General features: G+C 37.2%; 1 protein-coding gene across 3 annotated transcripts in view; it reads right to left on the reverse strand.

Annotated features, from left to right (window-relative positions):
- The window catches only part of LOC128865140 (probable serine/threonine-protein kinase nek3), a 91,222-nt gene that overhangs the window by 8,088 nt on the left and 66,511 nt on the right, over positions 1-16,623 (reverse strand). For all 3 annotated transcript variants that reach the window (XM_054105165.1, XM_054105167.1, XM_054105168.1), the window contains exons 3-5: positions 10,276-10,539; positions 9,907-10,204; positions 9,183-9,800 (exon numbers count right to left, since the gene is read on the reverse strand). In XM_054105165.1, the coding sequence (XP_053961140.1) occupies positions 9,183-9,800; positions 9,907-10,204; positions 10,276-10,539 (1,180 nt within the window). The remainder of the gene's footprint in view (positions 1-9,182; positions 9,801-9,906; positions 10,205-10,275; positions 10,540-16,623) is intronic.

The following is a 16,623-nucleotide window of genomic DNA, read 5'->3' on the forward strand; positions in this document are numbered from 1 at the left end:
AAACCTGACAAATGCATCATTATTATGATAAGAACAAACAGTAGAGCTATAACAAATTATAGGTCTAGTAATTAATATGTTATATTATATAATTAATAAATTATATTAAAATAGAAAAGAAAAGGTTCGAATCTCGGTGAAAAACCAAAATTAAGAAAAACATTTTTCTAATAGCGGTCGCCCCTCGGCAGGCATTGGCAAACCTCCGAGTGTATTTCTGCCATTAAAAAGCTCCTCATAAAAATATCTGCCGTTCGGAGTCGGCTTGAAATTGTAGGTCCCTCCATTTGTGGAACAACATCAAGACGCACACCACAAATAGGAGGAGGAGCTCGGCCAAACACCCAAAAAGGGTGCACGCGCCAATTATGTATATATAAATAGAAAAAAAGGACACATAAACATACACACTATGTACAAGGCACATATGTAGTATATATAGCAGGCTTATTTAAAAATTAATAATATTTCATTGGTTGTCTTTTACTGAAGCATCCCCCATTTTTTAATGCGCATGCTCTCTTTCATGCACGCTTAAATGCCAACCTAAATTATAGAATTCCTTCCCGAAAAATGAAATTTGCCCAACATCCAAAACAATTAACAAAATTCAAAGTTGTTGTTGCTTTACTGTGTGGATAAAATATCCTGCTGATGCACAAAAGCCCAATGTGTAAATAGTAAGTGCAATCTGATCTTTATGACTTTTATATATACATACTTACATACATACGTACAAATATACATATATTAGTATGTAAGGAGGAGTGAGCAAGCAGGCTCCCGGCCGTCGATATCCAACGACTGCAATGATACGATGGTGGTACACTTGGCTAACGTATCAGATAATACTACAAGGAAAATATATAGCCCAGCTATAAATCCCTTCCAACGGGCATCAAAGCTGGCAAGAACCCCAGAGAAGACATCACCTATGGTGCGTGATAAAAGATCAAGGTCATCTCCACCCGTCTTAAGCGAAAATAGACCTGCAGAGACACCAGTCCAAGCCGAACGGGACTACCTTGCTAAGCTAGGAGAGAGCATTAACAAACTCTCTGAATTGATGCGACTTCCTCAGCGCTCGATAAATAACAGCATGCGGGACCTTCTTAGCACTATTACGAAGCTGCATGCATGTGCTAAAGTGGAAAACGCAGAGCTAAGGAAGAATGCTAGCCAGAATCTGGTGACCAGGAAAATGGTCGAAGCAACACCAAAGAGGCCACGTGAGGATAACTCTACACGGCGAAAGACGCCCCCAAAAAGGAGCAGAATATCGCAAGAACTGGCCAGAAAAACTGACGTTATTACGCCCTGTGAAAAAGATAAGAGCCCAGCTAAAACTGCGAGAGTGGAAACTCTAAGAGACGAGAACTGGGTGAAAGTCAAATACAAGACGCGAAAGAGCAAAGACAAAAGCAAGAAGAAGATAAATCCCACTCCGAGACCTGATGCCATAGTTATCACAAAAACTGGCAACATGTCATATAGCGACATATTGAGGGCGGTCAAAAAAGATGATGGTTTTCAGCAGCTTGGTGAAAACGTGACACGAATCAGAAAGACAGCCAGAGGAGAGATATTGCTGCAACTTATAAGAGCACAGACAGGGCGTGCCCGAGAATACAAAGAAGGCATTGCTAAGTTACTGGGAGATCAGGCGGAAATAAAAGCGCTAACACACGAGCAGTCACTTGAAATACGGGACCTAGACGAAATAACCACGAAGGATGATATAGTCGATGCCATCCGCTCACAAGTCAAGGAACTCAGTAACTTCAGCGAAGGCTCAATTAAAAATTTAAGACCGGCATATGCAGGTACCCAAACAGCCGCTATACGCCTTCCAGCGCTAGAAGCAGGGTACTTACTGAACGCAGAAAAAATCAAGGTTGGATGGGTTGTCTGCAGAATTCGTGAAAAACTGAACCTTACGAAGTGTTATAGATGCCTAGAATATGGACATACTGCAACTAAATGTACAAATCCTGAAGACAGGAGTGAGTGCTGTATGAAATGTGGTGGGAAAGGTCACTTCGCAAAAACGTGTGAAAGGGAACCTTTTTGTATTGTGTGCAATAAAGCCGGAAGGTCAAACTTCAAGCACCAAATTGGTAGCAAAAATTGCCAAATTTACCAGACAGCATGTAAAACAAAAAGAAAATGAGAGTGATCCAAATAAATTTAAATCACTGCAGGAACGTGCAAGATCTTCTAACGCAAACAATGTACGAACAGCATGCAGACGTGGCGGTAATATGTGAACAATACAACAAGCCAGACGCTGGAATGTGGGTTTCGGATGCAACAAGGAAGGCAGCCATATGGGTCCTAGGGGATAAGACTATCCAAGAGGGGCTACTTGCGGACAAAACCAGCTACACTAGAGTAAAAATTTCTGGTGTACATATATATAGCTGTTATATACCGCCGAGCCTACCTCAAGCAGCATTCGAAAAGATTCTTGACGAACTGGTCAGAGAAGCCCTGACAACAACGCCAAACTTAATAGCTGGAGACTTCAATGCATGGGCCTTAGAATGGGGAAGTAAGTTTACAAACCAACGAGGGAAAGCACTTCTCAAAGCCTTCTCCTTACTTGACGTCGTGTTATTAAATACCGGAAGAAAAAACACTTTCGAGAAGAATGGTCGTGGCTCCGTTATTGACATAGCTTGTATAAGCAGATCTTTAGCTTTAAGGACGAGATGGCAGATTTCCGACATTTATACCCACAGCGACCACTTGGCCATAATGATCGAAATAATACATCCGAAACAAAGTAGAGGAAAGAACAAGCCTGCTAAAAAAGCCCAGACAAAAGGGTGGAAGATCGAAACCATGGACGAAGAGATTTGTAAGCTTATGTTAAACGCTCATCCAACTGACATAAACGACGCGAATGAGCAAGCTCAGCTACTGGTAACACGCCTGACCAAAGCCTGTGATGCTGCAATGATCAGGATAAAACACACTTATATACGGAAACCGGCATACTGGTGGAACAGCGATATATGTAGCTGAACTCAGAGGCGCTTGCCACAAAGCTAGACGTCAATACCAAAGAAGCAGAGGAACAAGTGAAAATGAAAGGCTGCGGGAAATCTTCAAAATGAAACGCAAGGGCATCAAAAATGCGATTAAAAAAAGCAAGGCTTCCTGCTTCAAAGAACTTTATGCCAAAGCTGATGAAAATCCGTGGGGAGGAGCGTATAAGTTGGTGATGTCTAAGATCAGTGGTTGCAAAGGAAAAGCGCCGACTTGTCCTATTATCTTAAAAAAGGTTGTGGAAACCCTTTTTCCAAGACAAGAAGATGAGCAAGAATACCGACTAACAGCAGACGCATCTTTTATTACAGATATACCTACTGTCACGGAAACAGAGGTAAATACAGTCTTTGGTCGTTTTGGAAACACTAAAGCTCCAGGACTAGACGGAATACCAAACGGAGCTCTTAAACTCGCACTGAAAGAAGATGCAAAACCCTTCGTGGAGACATACCAAAAGTGTTTTCGAGATGGTGTCTTCCCAAAAATCTGGAAACAGCAACGACTTGTCCTTTTGCCGAAACCTAATAAGACGCCGGGTCAACCAAGCTCGTATCGATCCCTCTGTATGATTGATACGATGGGCAAAATCTTAGAACGGCTTATTGCTGATCGTCTAGAGCAGCACGTTACTGAAAAAGAAGGCTTGTCCGACAACCAATATGGTTTCCGCAGGGGGCGCTCGACAATTGATGCAATAAAAAAACTTACATCAATAGCGGAAAATGCCATTGAAGGAACAAGATGGATGCATGGTACCAAGGAGTATTGCGCCGTCATAACACTGGACGTAAAAAATGCTTTTAACTCTGCTTGCTGGCCCCTCATTATGCAAGCTTTAGGGAACCTGGACACGCCACCATATCTATTGCGATTGATAAAAAGCTACCTGTCAGATAGAATACTACTCTATGACACAGACGAAGGAGTTAAGCAATATAGAGTAACTGGGGAAGTACCGCAAGGCTCTGTGCTGGGCCCTCTGTTGTGGAATGTGCTCTACGATGGAATCCTCCGCATCCCTATACCAAAAGCAGCCCAATTAATCGGATACGCGGACGACATTGCGTTGGCAATAGTTGCAAAAGAGCTTCAAAACATAAAGACTATATGTAGTGCGACTGTTCTCAAACTAAAAAACTGGCTCACATCGTCAAACCTACAGCTTGCGGGCCAAAAAACTGAAGCAGTTTTGATTACAAGCAGGAAAAAAATTGAGAACATTACACTAAGCATAGACGGGCATAACATCAACACCCAACCGTACCTGAAATACTTGGGAGTCATGATTGATGCACGCTTAAACTTTAAAATGCACATTGAAAAAGCTTGTGAGAAAGCAGCACGGGTAAACACGGCGCTATCTCGAATAATGGCTAACATAGGCGGGCCAAGCCAAAACAGAAGGCTACTACTGGCAAAAGTTACCCAATCCATTGTAATGTATGCTGCACCGGTATGGGGACAAGCGCTAAAATACGAAACATACGGCAAGAGTACGAAATCTCTTTTTCGACTGAGCGCTATTAGAGTCGCAAGCGCTTTTCGCACTGTATGCCATGAAGCTATTGGTGTAATCTCTGGCATAATGCCCCCAGATATAATGGCTCTGGAAAGTAAGAAAATATATGACAAAAGCCGAAGCCTTGGCAGGTCGTTAATAGCTGAGGAGCGCAAAGAAATCAGATACGAGAGTCTATCTAAATGACAAAGACGCAGGGATATAGCAACCAAAGGGAGATGGACACACCGACTCATTAATGATGTGCAGGCATGGGTTGATAGAAAACACGGTAGTGTCGACTTTTATATGACGCAATTCCTGACAGAACATGGTTGTTTTAGAGAGTACCTCCATAAATATGGCCATGATGATGGAGTTATATGCTCATTTTGTGCCGAGACTAATGAAAATGCGGAGCATATTTTCTTTCACTGCCAAAGATATAATAAAGAACGAGAGTTGTTGGAGAACCAAGTAGCAGAAAGAATAACACCGGACAATGTTGTTCCACATATGCTACAATCTAAAGAAGTATGGGATGGTATCAAAAATTTGTCAGCGTTCGTACTCAATGATTTGAGACAAATGGAGAGAAGGCGAAAAAGCGATAGCATGGCAATAGCTGAAATTCCATAGTAGTAGATGTAGTACCTTTTCCTGTAGTAGTAGATGTAGTAACTTTTCCTGTAGTAGTAGATTTAGTAACGTATGGTGGTGCTGTAGGCCCACTTGCTAGATAAATTTATTTGGATGCAGGTAAACTGACGATACCAGACATAGAAACTTACGTTTCTGTGGGATGGACAGAGACATGGTGGGTGGGGGAGTACTGTTATGACAGGGGTGGCTCTCTCATCAGATGACCTAAACAGTGGGTTGGTAACAAGCAGATGCTACTTTCGACGTATTGCATCAGGACAATAACGGACATTGAGCTTAGTGCTCAAACCGCCTCCCGACGAATACTTAACGGTTGTACCGGGGGGATCGGTACTTTGATTCGGTAGGAGGTTTAGTTCGGGTTAAAGTCCCACACTGACGGGGTTAGGCTTTCGATGCTTCCTCCGTTTAAAAAAAAAAAAAAAAAAAAAATTTGTATGTAAGGCAACACACGAGTACATGTGTACGTACATACCATAGGTATTTGTCTGGGTAGTACAAAAGTTATGTACGAGTATGTGGTTACCGTATCTGAACATTGCAGAAACCCAGAAACACTGGTGCATGCATATTTGTTTTCTGGGATCCATTTAAAATAAATATTCATTACTTAAATACTAAATAGATGGCTACAGCAACAAGATAAAATATCCCAAAAAACTGTGGTAAAATTTCCTGGAATATAATTGAAAATGTGTTTCCTCTGTGTTAATGTAGTTTTTCGCACAGAAGTTCCAAAGCCCCTATTTCTAGAAGTTTGGTTTAAGTGTTTACAAAATAAATTATATTTGACCACAATTTACATTGAAACACATTCTGTGTAATGTCACCTCGTGCTTTTCTAATGGCATTGCGCGATCTAGAAGGCGCGCATGCGGAACAAGTTCATGCATCTGGAGCAAGCAACACATCATTCATGGTTAAGCGAACCATGCAACACTAGGATCCGTCGCCATACAACAATGACAAGCTTGTGCGTTATATTAACTTACTTGGTAAGGAGACAACTAATTCAACTAGTAGAATAAATGACCAGCGGATATAGCAAACATGTAACATTGCAAATTCAAGTTTACCAAAGTGGTTGTACGGCGGTGGATGGCGATATCAGGTATTTGACAAGTGCATGAGCAGAGGCCATATCCAGTACAAAAATACATAGCAGCAACGAAATATGTTTATGAGTATATTAGAGAAAAATGCACCGGCTATGTATGTATTTGTGAATGTATGTATGACAATCGACAGCATCCGTAACACTTCTGATAGCAACGTCTCAACGAGACATTCAAGTGTCGCCGTGGCCACATGTGTATATAATTTAATATTCTTACTCAAATTGCTTTTGAATTTAGTTTAAAAGCGATGTGGCATGCAACTTAAGTTCACTCTAGATGGGTCGGTTCTGCTACGCATATTTGACGCTACATGGATGAACTACGCGCTCTAGATCGTGCTAACTGGCTCTACAACTACTAATGCCTTGGTATTGCCATTACAGCCGGTATTTGCTCAAGCTTAAAATAATGTGTGTATGCACGTATGTATGTACATATATTCACTAATGCATGTTCACATGAACGTATATATGTGCATATGATTATGTAGGGATGTAGATGTGAATATAGTTTCCAACAGAGGCAGTAGTGTCAAATATCCAGTTATTGGTTGAATGGATGCATATTTACTAACATATCCATGAGTATTTATATGTAAAGCCTGATAAATCATAATAAAAATTTTAAAACTAATAAAAATAATAAAAACAGTAATAATAATAAGTTCGTGTACATATCCCCACGGATATGCTTTGCTTTAATTTAGTTTAATACTCGGTTTAACCCGCGGCCCCGCTCGCATAGGAGTAGTTTTGAGGATTGTAAAATAATTACAAACAATAATTTCATAGAAAATATATTAATTTTTTATTAATAACCATAATATTACAATACCCGGCATCCGTTGCTATGCCTCGTTGAATAAAATCAAAACAACCAATCAAAATTTCTATCTCAAACCGTTTTTGAACTTTGCATTTGGGTTATAGTTGAACAGCTTATGCGGTTTATGAAGTTTAGAGTGTGCTATAAATAGTGGGAAATAGGAAAAACTAAGATTTTTTAGATTAAATTTAAGCAAATATTCCATTATTAGTGACGAATGAGAGTGGTGGCGCGGCCTGGGGGCTGTGGGAAGGGAGTTCCATTATAAAAACATGCCTATAACCTTCATTGGGTAAAAATATGAATGTATAAAAATTGTTACGTCATTTGGTGTTGTCGTTTAGTAGTGATGCGCGGACCACGTACAGACATTCCTTTATAGTATAGATTGAAAAATAAAATTTTATTCGATTTGCGATTTTTATTATTTAAATAAAAATGGCGAAACTAATGATTGGTTATGGTTTATTAGAATGTTTTCTTTGATAGGAACATATGCGTATGCATACCGTGCGGGCCGAAACATATTGAACGTATTTGTGTAAAGTTATTACGACATAACTTAAAAAAAATTAGCAAATAAAATTAAACTAAGCCCATTAAGACTAAGTTGAATAGTTGCTTTTCATAATCGATTTAAACAATTATCAAAAATCTTTTTTACAAAAATTGGGCGACAAAATATATTTGACTCGTAGTAGGCGGCAAAAAAACATTATTTGTACATGTAATGCACGTATGTATGTCCGACACTGCATGTACATATGTATATAAACAATTTTAAGTCCACAGGTTTTGTGGTTTATCTAATAGAGTTTTCTTTTCTCGAATAAAATAACACCACGAAGATGTTGTTTATTTCATATGAGAATAGAACAAGAAAAATGCAATCCTTCCACAAATTATATATTGAATATAATAAATTACACGATGTACTTCCATTTTTTTATAACAATTACAATTCTCGCACAACAATTTTGACAACACTTCAGTGGGACAGCGCTCTCTTCAATATTTGTAGAGTATAGAAAATACCTTACATTTTCTGGTCAGAGTACAGCGTTTTCAGAAATGAACATGAAAATTTTACAGTCCTGGCGGAGAGGAAATGATATTTCCTTGGATTCATTTATAGCTATATAATGGGTGCCCAAAGGGATAATTTTTGGGCCTTTACTCTTTGTTTTTTTGTCAATAATGACATTTGTAGTTAGTTTTCGTTTTAATAGTGTTTGCTGTACTTATACGATTTTTGCGGTGGTTAAGAATTCAGTCGGTGCATTGAAGCTCCAAAATGATCTGAATAATCTTAATCGGTGGTATGTGAAGTCCCGACCACCTCTGAATGTTAAGTGCTTTGATTCAGCATTTATGACATGTTGCGATCTTTATGAAACTTTTTATACTATTGCTAGTGGTATTCTTCAAAAGTTAAAGATCTGGGGCTCATATTTGAACGCTAAGTTTTCTTTTAATAGCCATATACATTTTATTATTCCGAAGTAGTAGTCGCTAGACGTAATACCTCCTCATTTAAACAGCTACATATTTGCCGCTCTTGTCCGTTTCCACTTAAAATACGCTGTTATAAGTTGGAGCCCATATGATCAATTTTTCAGAGATGGAATAACACACGACGAGTTCAAAATGCTTTTTTAATATGCATTTTCTTTATCCAGGCCAGTTTTTTAAAATCTGACTGTAATTGCCTACTTGTTTTTTTCATGCAATAACTTTTATGTGCGAATTATAATTCTTTATTTCGTACGTCTGCGAGGTACATATTTTGTACCGCAGATTGAAATAAATAAATAAAAACAACATAAGTTACCTGATTTTATTACTAACGTTGATACATTAGTTGGAGTATTTGATGGATTGAACTTCGCTTGGAAATTCATTGCTTTTGAAATAGTATACACAAAAGATAGGTTTTTTGGTAGAAGTGTAAGATTCATAATCAATTGAAATTTTTTCCTTCATGGTGGAAGTACAATCATTTTTTACTATAGTCTCGAACTTACCTGCACATAATCAGCGCATATATCAATTTCGCCCACGAAAGCGCATACATTATCAACGGTCCACCGGGCTACTTCTTCACTTTGAGCCTGACATTGTTGTGTAGTAGGTGACTGGCGAGTTATTGCCGGCGCTGGTGAGACTGAATCGCTGAATTTGTCAGGTGTATTCGAACGTGCTCTTTGTACTCCACCACTGGAACCAATCAAGACATTATTTTCTGATGTTGGTGATGAAGGGGACATTGCTGCATTTGATGAAACAGGTCCAACTGATTCACTACTGCTACCAGCAGCATGTAATTCCACTTTAAATCGTTTGGCCGCTGGTGGTTGGGAGCTCAAGTCAAGAGGCACGGTCGCCGCACTTGTAGCCACTGATGATTTGCTTTTCTGAACAGAACTGCTGTGCAAAGGACTAGACTGACGTGAAGATTGGATCTGCTGCTGTTTTTGCAATTGAGTAGAATAAATAAGTGCAGGTGAAACAAATTGTGCGGCCTGTTGTAATGCAACACTGAGATTGGGATGTGGTGAGGCAGGTGTGGAGTTTATTGGTTTGGGATTTTGCTGAGTACTGCGAAGTATAGTTTGAATCTCGGCTTCCTTAGCTGCACGTGCCTACAATTAATTTAGAATCCTTATAAATATTTTGTTCCTGACGCTATTTAATAGTTCTAATTTGTGCTTTTGAAACTGTTAAAGAAAAGCCCTAGAGGTAACTTACCAATGTAACTAAGGCTTGTGTGCTGCTCATATCGATCAATGGCGGGCACACGCTTTGTGAGAATGGAAGATTGCTTAGAAAAGATGCAGCAGCCGCTGCCACCGCTACTTCTCCCGGTGACATGGATAGTCGTGGCATCAGTTGCGGTTGTGCGTCTTTCTTAGGTAAAACACTTTGCGATGCTGCAGCACCTGCATTTCTAATGCCAGTTTGCTGGTTGATATTTTTGCTGAGAACAGAGGCGGTAGGAGTTGTTGATGAATTTTCAAAAAAAGTATTACGCCGAGCCGAAGAGGAGCTGAAAAGTTAAAATAAAAAGGGGGAATTTGACTGAAGTCTTTATTAACTATGCACTCTTTTGTAGTTTACTTTTTTGGGTTGGAATCATTATATTTGGCCGCTAAATTGCGCATAATATCGGAATAGTTGTGTGTTGAAAACTCTGTCGGGAGTGCAGCATTTGTGGTTACTAGATGCGCAGTATCCATGGTGGCGGCAATAATAGATGAATTATGACGCCCAGCTGATGCAGCCTGCTGGATCCGTAAAATCGAAGTTAGTGGCATTAGTGTTTCTGTCGACATATGTTGAGGCGAAGCACCACGAAATGATGAAGGTGTGGTGCTGCGTGATCTATGAATAGAGAAACATAATGGAATTATTAAAGTAATTATGCCAGAAGCTTACAGATCTACTCAAAGTCTAAATCGCGTTTCAAATATGATACACTCAAAAATTGCTACACCTATATACACCCATGCATAGACACTTCCTTGCTTCAAAGTGTAGGAAGACAAATGTGACTCTGTGCTAACTGTTTATTGTCGTTTCTTTTAAGGTTGCTGGCTATTTTAGTATATAATCTTTGTACTTTCTGCTATTCCGGAATTATGCAAGAAAAAACTCCTAATATTGAACTAAAGTTGCTTAACTACTATTATGAGCAACATTTTATTTTGAACCTTGAGCACCTAAACATTCACTTTTTCCGCAGCTATAGCCTTATAAGAAAGCTATTTATTTTTTCTTAGTCGAATTGAACAATTGATTCCTCTGTTTATGATACCGTGAATGCAAACATTTTTGTGTGAATTGCTTTAAATATACCTTCTGCTCAAATATGAATGAGACGTTATCAATAAAACGGTCCGCGGATGACATATGGCAAAACTAAATTTTTTGTGTTTTGGTAGGACTGTTATAAGCTTACATGGCAAATTTCAGCGTGATATGCCACATAGTTTGTTTTCTGTGCTACTGTAAACAAGTCAAGCTCGAGTGTGTTCTTCGAATTCTCTTTTATGACTTCAATTGTCTCAAAATGTTTTCCACGGAGTGGCAACTTGAGCTTGGGAAACAGGAAAAAGTCACATGGAGCCATATCAGGCGAATACGGTGCTTGCGGAACGATATTAACATTATTTTTGTTCAAATAATCGCGAACAAGACGTGATGTGTGAGCTGGTGCATTATCGTGATGCAAGAACCATGACTTGTTGTCCCACAATTCCTTCCTTTTAAGACGAATGTTCTCGCGCAAACGCTTAAAAACGTCTAAATAATATGCAGCGTTAACCGATTTTGCGATTTGTGCGATTTTCAAGCACAATTTCCTTTACTTTTCCGATGTTTTCGTCGTTTACTGATGTTGATGGACGACATTCATGAGGCAAGTTTTCAACCGATGTACGGCCACTGGAAAACACGTGCACGCGATAGAGCAGAGTCCCCATAGGTTGTCTGCAACATTTTTAAGGCGTCTAAAACCGAAATTTTGTTGGAATAACAAAATTTCAAACAAATTCTTTGTTCAACTTGAATTTCCATCATTAAATAGTAGCACAGAAAACAAACTATGTGACATATCACGCTGAAATTTGCCATGTAAGCTTATAACAGTCCTACCAAAACACAAAAAATTTATTTTTGCCATATGTCATCCGCGGACCGTTTTATTGATAACGTCTCGTTCATATTTGAGCAGAAGGTATGCTCAAATCCTGAATTTGTTTTTGGAAATTAATGCGTGGAAAAATGTAACGTTTTTTTTTCAATCAGAAAGCGATCAGCGAACAACTTCTCTATTTGTTAAACTCATAAAGCTTTACATAATAAATTACAACAATGTGCATTATGGCGGGTCAATTCATTATTAATGAATGTGGTGTTTGGGGATGTTTTTGATATTTATATTCTTCAATTCTAAGTTTGTATAAAAGACAATGCCAAACAATCTAAAGTTTTTATATTTTTGTAGATTTATTCCATTGTTTCACGGGGAAGTTCAAGTTTTTGCGAATGACTTCAAATCACACACTTCCATATGATGTTTCCATTTTCATTAAGAGGTAACACCACTGTACACGCGTAAAATAAACACGATTTTTAAAGAATTTTTTTGTATAGAAGGAAAGGGAAAACAATCACTCTGATTTGGGAAGTTATTAGTTATATACTAAAATACAAAACTACAAAGTTTGATCGAAAAATTTTACAAAATGGCGGCATTGGAGACATTTTTGTAATGTGGTTTCTCTTGAAGGAGCTCCGCGGCATGCAGCACAGAGGGTGCAAATTTTAATCTGGAACAAAGAAACATTTTTTTTCTTAATCTAGATAAGAATAGCTAGAGAAACACGTAGGGGATTTAAAAAATATTTATTTTTGTGGAATTAGCAAGCATTTGAAGGAAAAAACTCTATTTTGGACTAAAAAAACGGCACTTAAATAATCATAACAATCGTTTAAATTAATCTATCGAAAATTCCCTACGCTCTTCTCTTAAGAAGGTTATTATACAGACGTAGTGAAAAACCTGATTAAAAATATTTAAAATTGTTTGAGTTATGCTGCGTGCCAATTTCAGAAAACGTGTTTTGAGAAAAACGCGTTTAAAGTTTGGAAATTTGGAGAAGTCGTTAGGTAGCAATCACTAACGCTTGGTTAAAAGCTTAAAATATTTATGAAATAAACTTCGGTAACGTATAAAACTTTTTGTTCTGTATTTTAAAAGGTTCAAAGAATTTTTTAAGCTTATAAAAAAAAAATCAATTTTTTGAAATTTCTACAGTGGTGTTACCCCTTAAATGCAGAAAAAAAATTTATTATTACAAAGATCCTATTCTTCTGAATAATATCTATTAACAAAACATTCTGAAAAAAACTATCAAAAAATGTTTTCCTTTCAAAAGCAAATCTGTTCAAAAGGGTTGTAGAATTATCACGTGTATATATACATATATATATTCATACGGCGGCCCCCGTAGCCGAATGGGATGGTGCGTGACTACTATTCGGAATTCACAGAGGGAACGTAGGTTCGAATCTCGATTAAACATCTAAATTAAGAAAAACAAATTTTCTAATAGCGGTCGCCCCTCAGCAGGCAAATGGCAAACCTCCGAGTGTATTTCGGTTTTGAAAAAGCTCCTCATAAAAATATCTGAATAAATATATAATAAATATTGAAACTGTAGGTCCCTCCATTTGTGGAACAACATCAATGCGCACGCCACAAATAGGGGGAGGAGCTCGGCCAAACACCCAAAAAGGGTGTACGCGCCAATTATATAAACATATAATATATGTATGTATTTGAAATGGCAAATTAATAGACCCTTTATGATCCTAACGTGAATTTCCGATACCTCGTATATGAATGCACTTATGTACATATATATTTTTGGCATTTCGCATCTATTCATTAGGAATTATTGTGGCGTGCAACAAATTACAGAGTAAATCGTACCAAAAAAAAAAAAATATGCACCCTCTGCAATTTAAACGAGGAAGAAAATATGCAGCACTTCTTAGGAAGATGTCCGGTACTGAAGGAGATCAGAATAAAATATCTAAACGCAGCGAAGCTAAATGAAGCACAAGTAATAGATATACTTAATGGCCATAATTGGAAAAGACTAACTTGCTTTATATAATCAGCCTTACGCTATAGAAATTTTCTTATTGCAGAGTTCAATTTTTTATTAATTTTTGAGTTGTGACAGACAACATTGTTATTGCCACAAATTTATTATTTCTTTCTTTATGTATTTATATATTTAAACGAATTATTGTAAAAATTATTGAAATGTGAGATGAAATATTTATAAATAAATAAAGAATTACTACTACTCGTACCATATTTCGTATTAATAATATTACAAGTACACACATTATTAATCAACTATCTGGCGGAGCCTATGTTGCTCGAACCTATTAAAGTTAGGTTTTTTTCATATTTATCAATATTTTTATATGTTTTTAGTCATAGTTTCTGCGAATTTTTGTCCCGTTTATTCTCTTTGCTCTACTTAAGTTTTGTTACAAATTGCTAAGTAGATTCGTGTGCCACTGTCAATTTCTACTACTTTATGGATTAATGTAAAAAGTTGTATGGCACAATTTAGTAAGGGGCAAGAACATTTTGCTAATTAATTTATTTCTAAAGATTCAGAAACTCAAAATAATACATGACATGTAATGAAGTGAATTTTAATTTACTAATTATTTTATGGTAACCACAAGAAGCTAAAATAAAACTTGAACAGTAGTAACACAGTTACAAAGAACACAGTCATAATCTTAACGTTGTTGTTTTTCCTCGTGGCTCCCAACTCACCCAATAATATACGGCGTACAGTAGATCAATACATAAAGCGCCAAAAAAAGATATGTGGGTATACTATGCAGGTATGTTTGTATGAATTTTACACTAAACCTAAAAGCATAAAACACCGATTGATAAGATCTTCCTGATCATTTTTTTCAATTTTGAAGCCTCATTTTTTCGCTTTTAATTTCGTCGTACTTTCTGCACGTAAACGTGTTATCAAACGCGCCTAATTGAGACAAATTGTTTAATTTACAAATTGCGACTGATACCTGCGCTTTTCATTGGTATTCTAATTTTTTTCCCAGTCTGGTTAGCCAGTTAACCTGTCAGTTGGTTAAGATTTAATTATTATTTTATGTTAATGATTTGGTATAATGACAGCTAACGTGTGCCAAGTGGATATACATACAAATACTTATGCTGTAAATTTACGTATAAATATACATAGTGAAATATGTATAATACAAATGTATGCAGATAACGCGGTAGCTAAATTATTGTGATGTTTGCTTGAGAGAAAAGATTGAGTGAAAATATCTTTCGGTTCGGTAACAATGGAAGGGAGTACGAATTAAATTGAAAGTACTAAATGAACATCTTGTGCAGATATTTGGTCTCCCATTACTGTAACATCTTAACAAGACTTATAGTGTTTTGTTTTTTTTATCTCCAAAAAAATTAAAACATATGGTGGTCTTGCAATTTTGTCGCATATTTCGTTTGAATATGACAAGAAGAAAATACATACATATACATATAAGTATATATATAATAAGGAGACGACCATACCCAAAGAACTTGTGTGTGACTACCATTCAGTGGGGTTCAAAACCCCCTGGGGGCAAACACCGAACCATAAAAACAGTTTCTGTTTTTAAACGGTCGTCCTTTGGCAGGCAATGGCATCCTCATAAAAAACCATCTGCAGTTCGAAGACGACATAAACGTAAGGCACATAGACAGGCTATTGCGGCACTAAATCAAGACGAACAAAACAACTATTTTGATAACTCGTGGACAAGAATAAATTGAAATCGCCTAGACAACGCTCACCCTCACTTTTGGATAGGGTAGAAAATGTGGCACGTTAGGTAAGTTACGCCATTTATTTATAGCTTCATTCGCTTCCTCTACACCTCTTAACCGGCTTATAAAATTGTATATTGAAAGTGCGCACTGTTTGCATATTGCAGCTATGATCATACATAATAAAGTGACGTCAGTAACTTAACCTCACTTTTTCGTCAACTCTATTTCAGTCAAGGTCATTTTGAATTCGTGTGCAAATTTCTTACTTATGTTAAATATTAGTTTTTATAATTTCGTATAATATTAAAATATTTTCATATTTCACTTGTTTATTATTAAGACTTCACAATCAAATTCGTAATGCGATTCGATACAAATGGTTTCGGTTTTATTATATATATGTACATATGTATATATAATTGGCTAGTACACCCTTTTTGGGTGTTTGACCGAGCTCTTCCTCCCATTTGTGGTGTGCGTCTTGATGTTGTTCCGCAAATGGAGGGACCTACAGTTTCAAGCCGACTCCGAACGGCAGATATTTTTATGAGGAGCTTTTTCATGGCAGAAATACACTCGGAGGTTTGCTATTGCCTGCCGAGGGGTGACCGCTATTAGAAAAATGTTTTTCTTAATTTTGGTGTTTCGCCGAGATTCGAACCTAGTCACGCACTAACCCATTCGGCTACGGCGGCCGGTTTTATTAAAGTTTCCAAACTCCTTTAGAAAGAAATAATTAATGATATACCATATTTGGCTGATTTGATTACACCGGGGCGAAAAAAAGAGGTTTATACAACACGTTGTTTGGTAAGATAAAAGGAATTTAAGAAAAAGGCGCATCATTCTAAAATAAGCATGCCACGCTAGTCAAAATTACAAAAAACACTATTTATTATTTTATTGGGTTGTATTCCTCCTTCTTACGTTAGAGTTTTTTTTCAAAGCCTCAGGCAAATATTGAATTTCGAAAAGCACTCAAAATTTTATTCGATCAGAAGAGTACTATTTTTTATAACAGTTCATATTTAAAATAAGCTAAGAAAATAATGCGAAAAAAGAAAAATATACTTGAA

Source organism: Anastrepha ludens, chromosome 5, assembly GCF_028408465.1.
Source record: "Anastrepha ludens isolate Willacy chromosome 5, idAnaLude1.1, whole genome shotgun sequence".
NCBI classification, from domain to species: domain Eukaryota; kingdom Metazoa; phylum Arthropoda; class Insecta; order Diptera; family Tephritidae; genus Anastrepha; species Anastrepha ludens.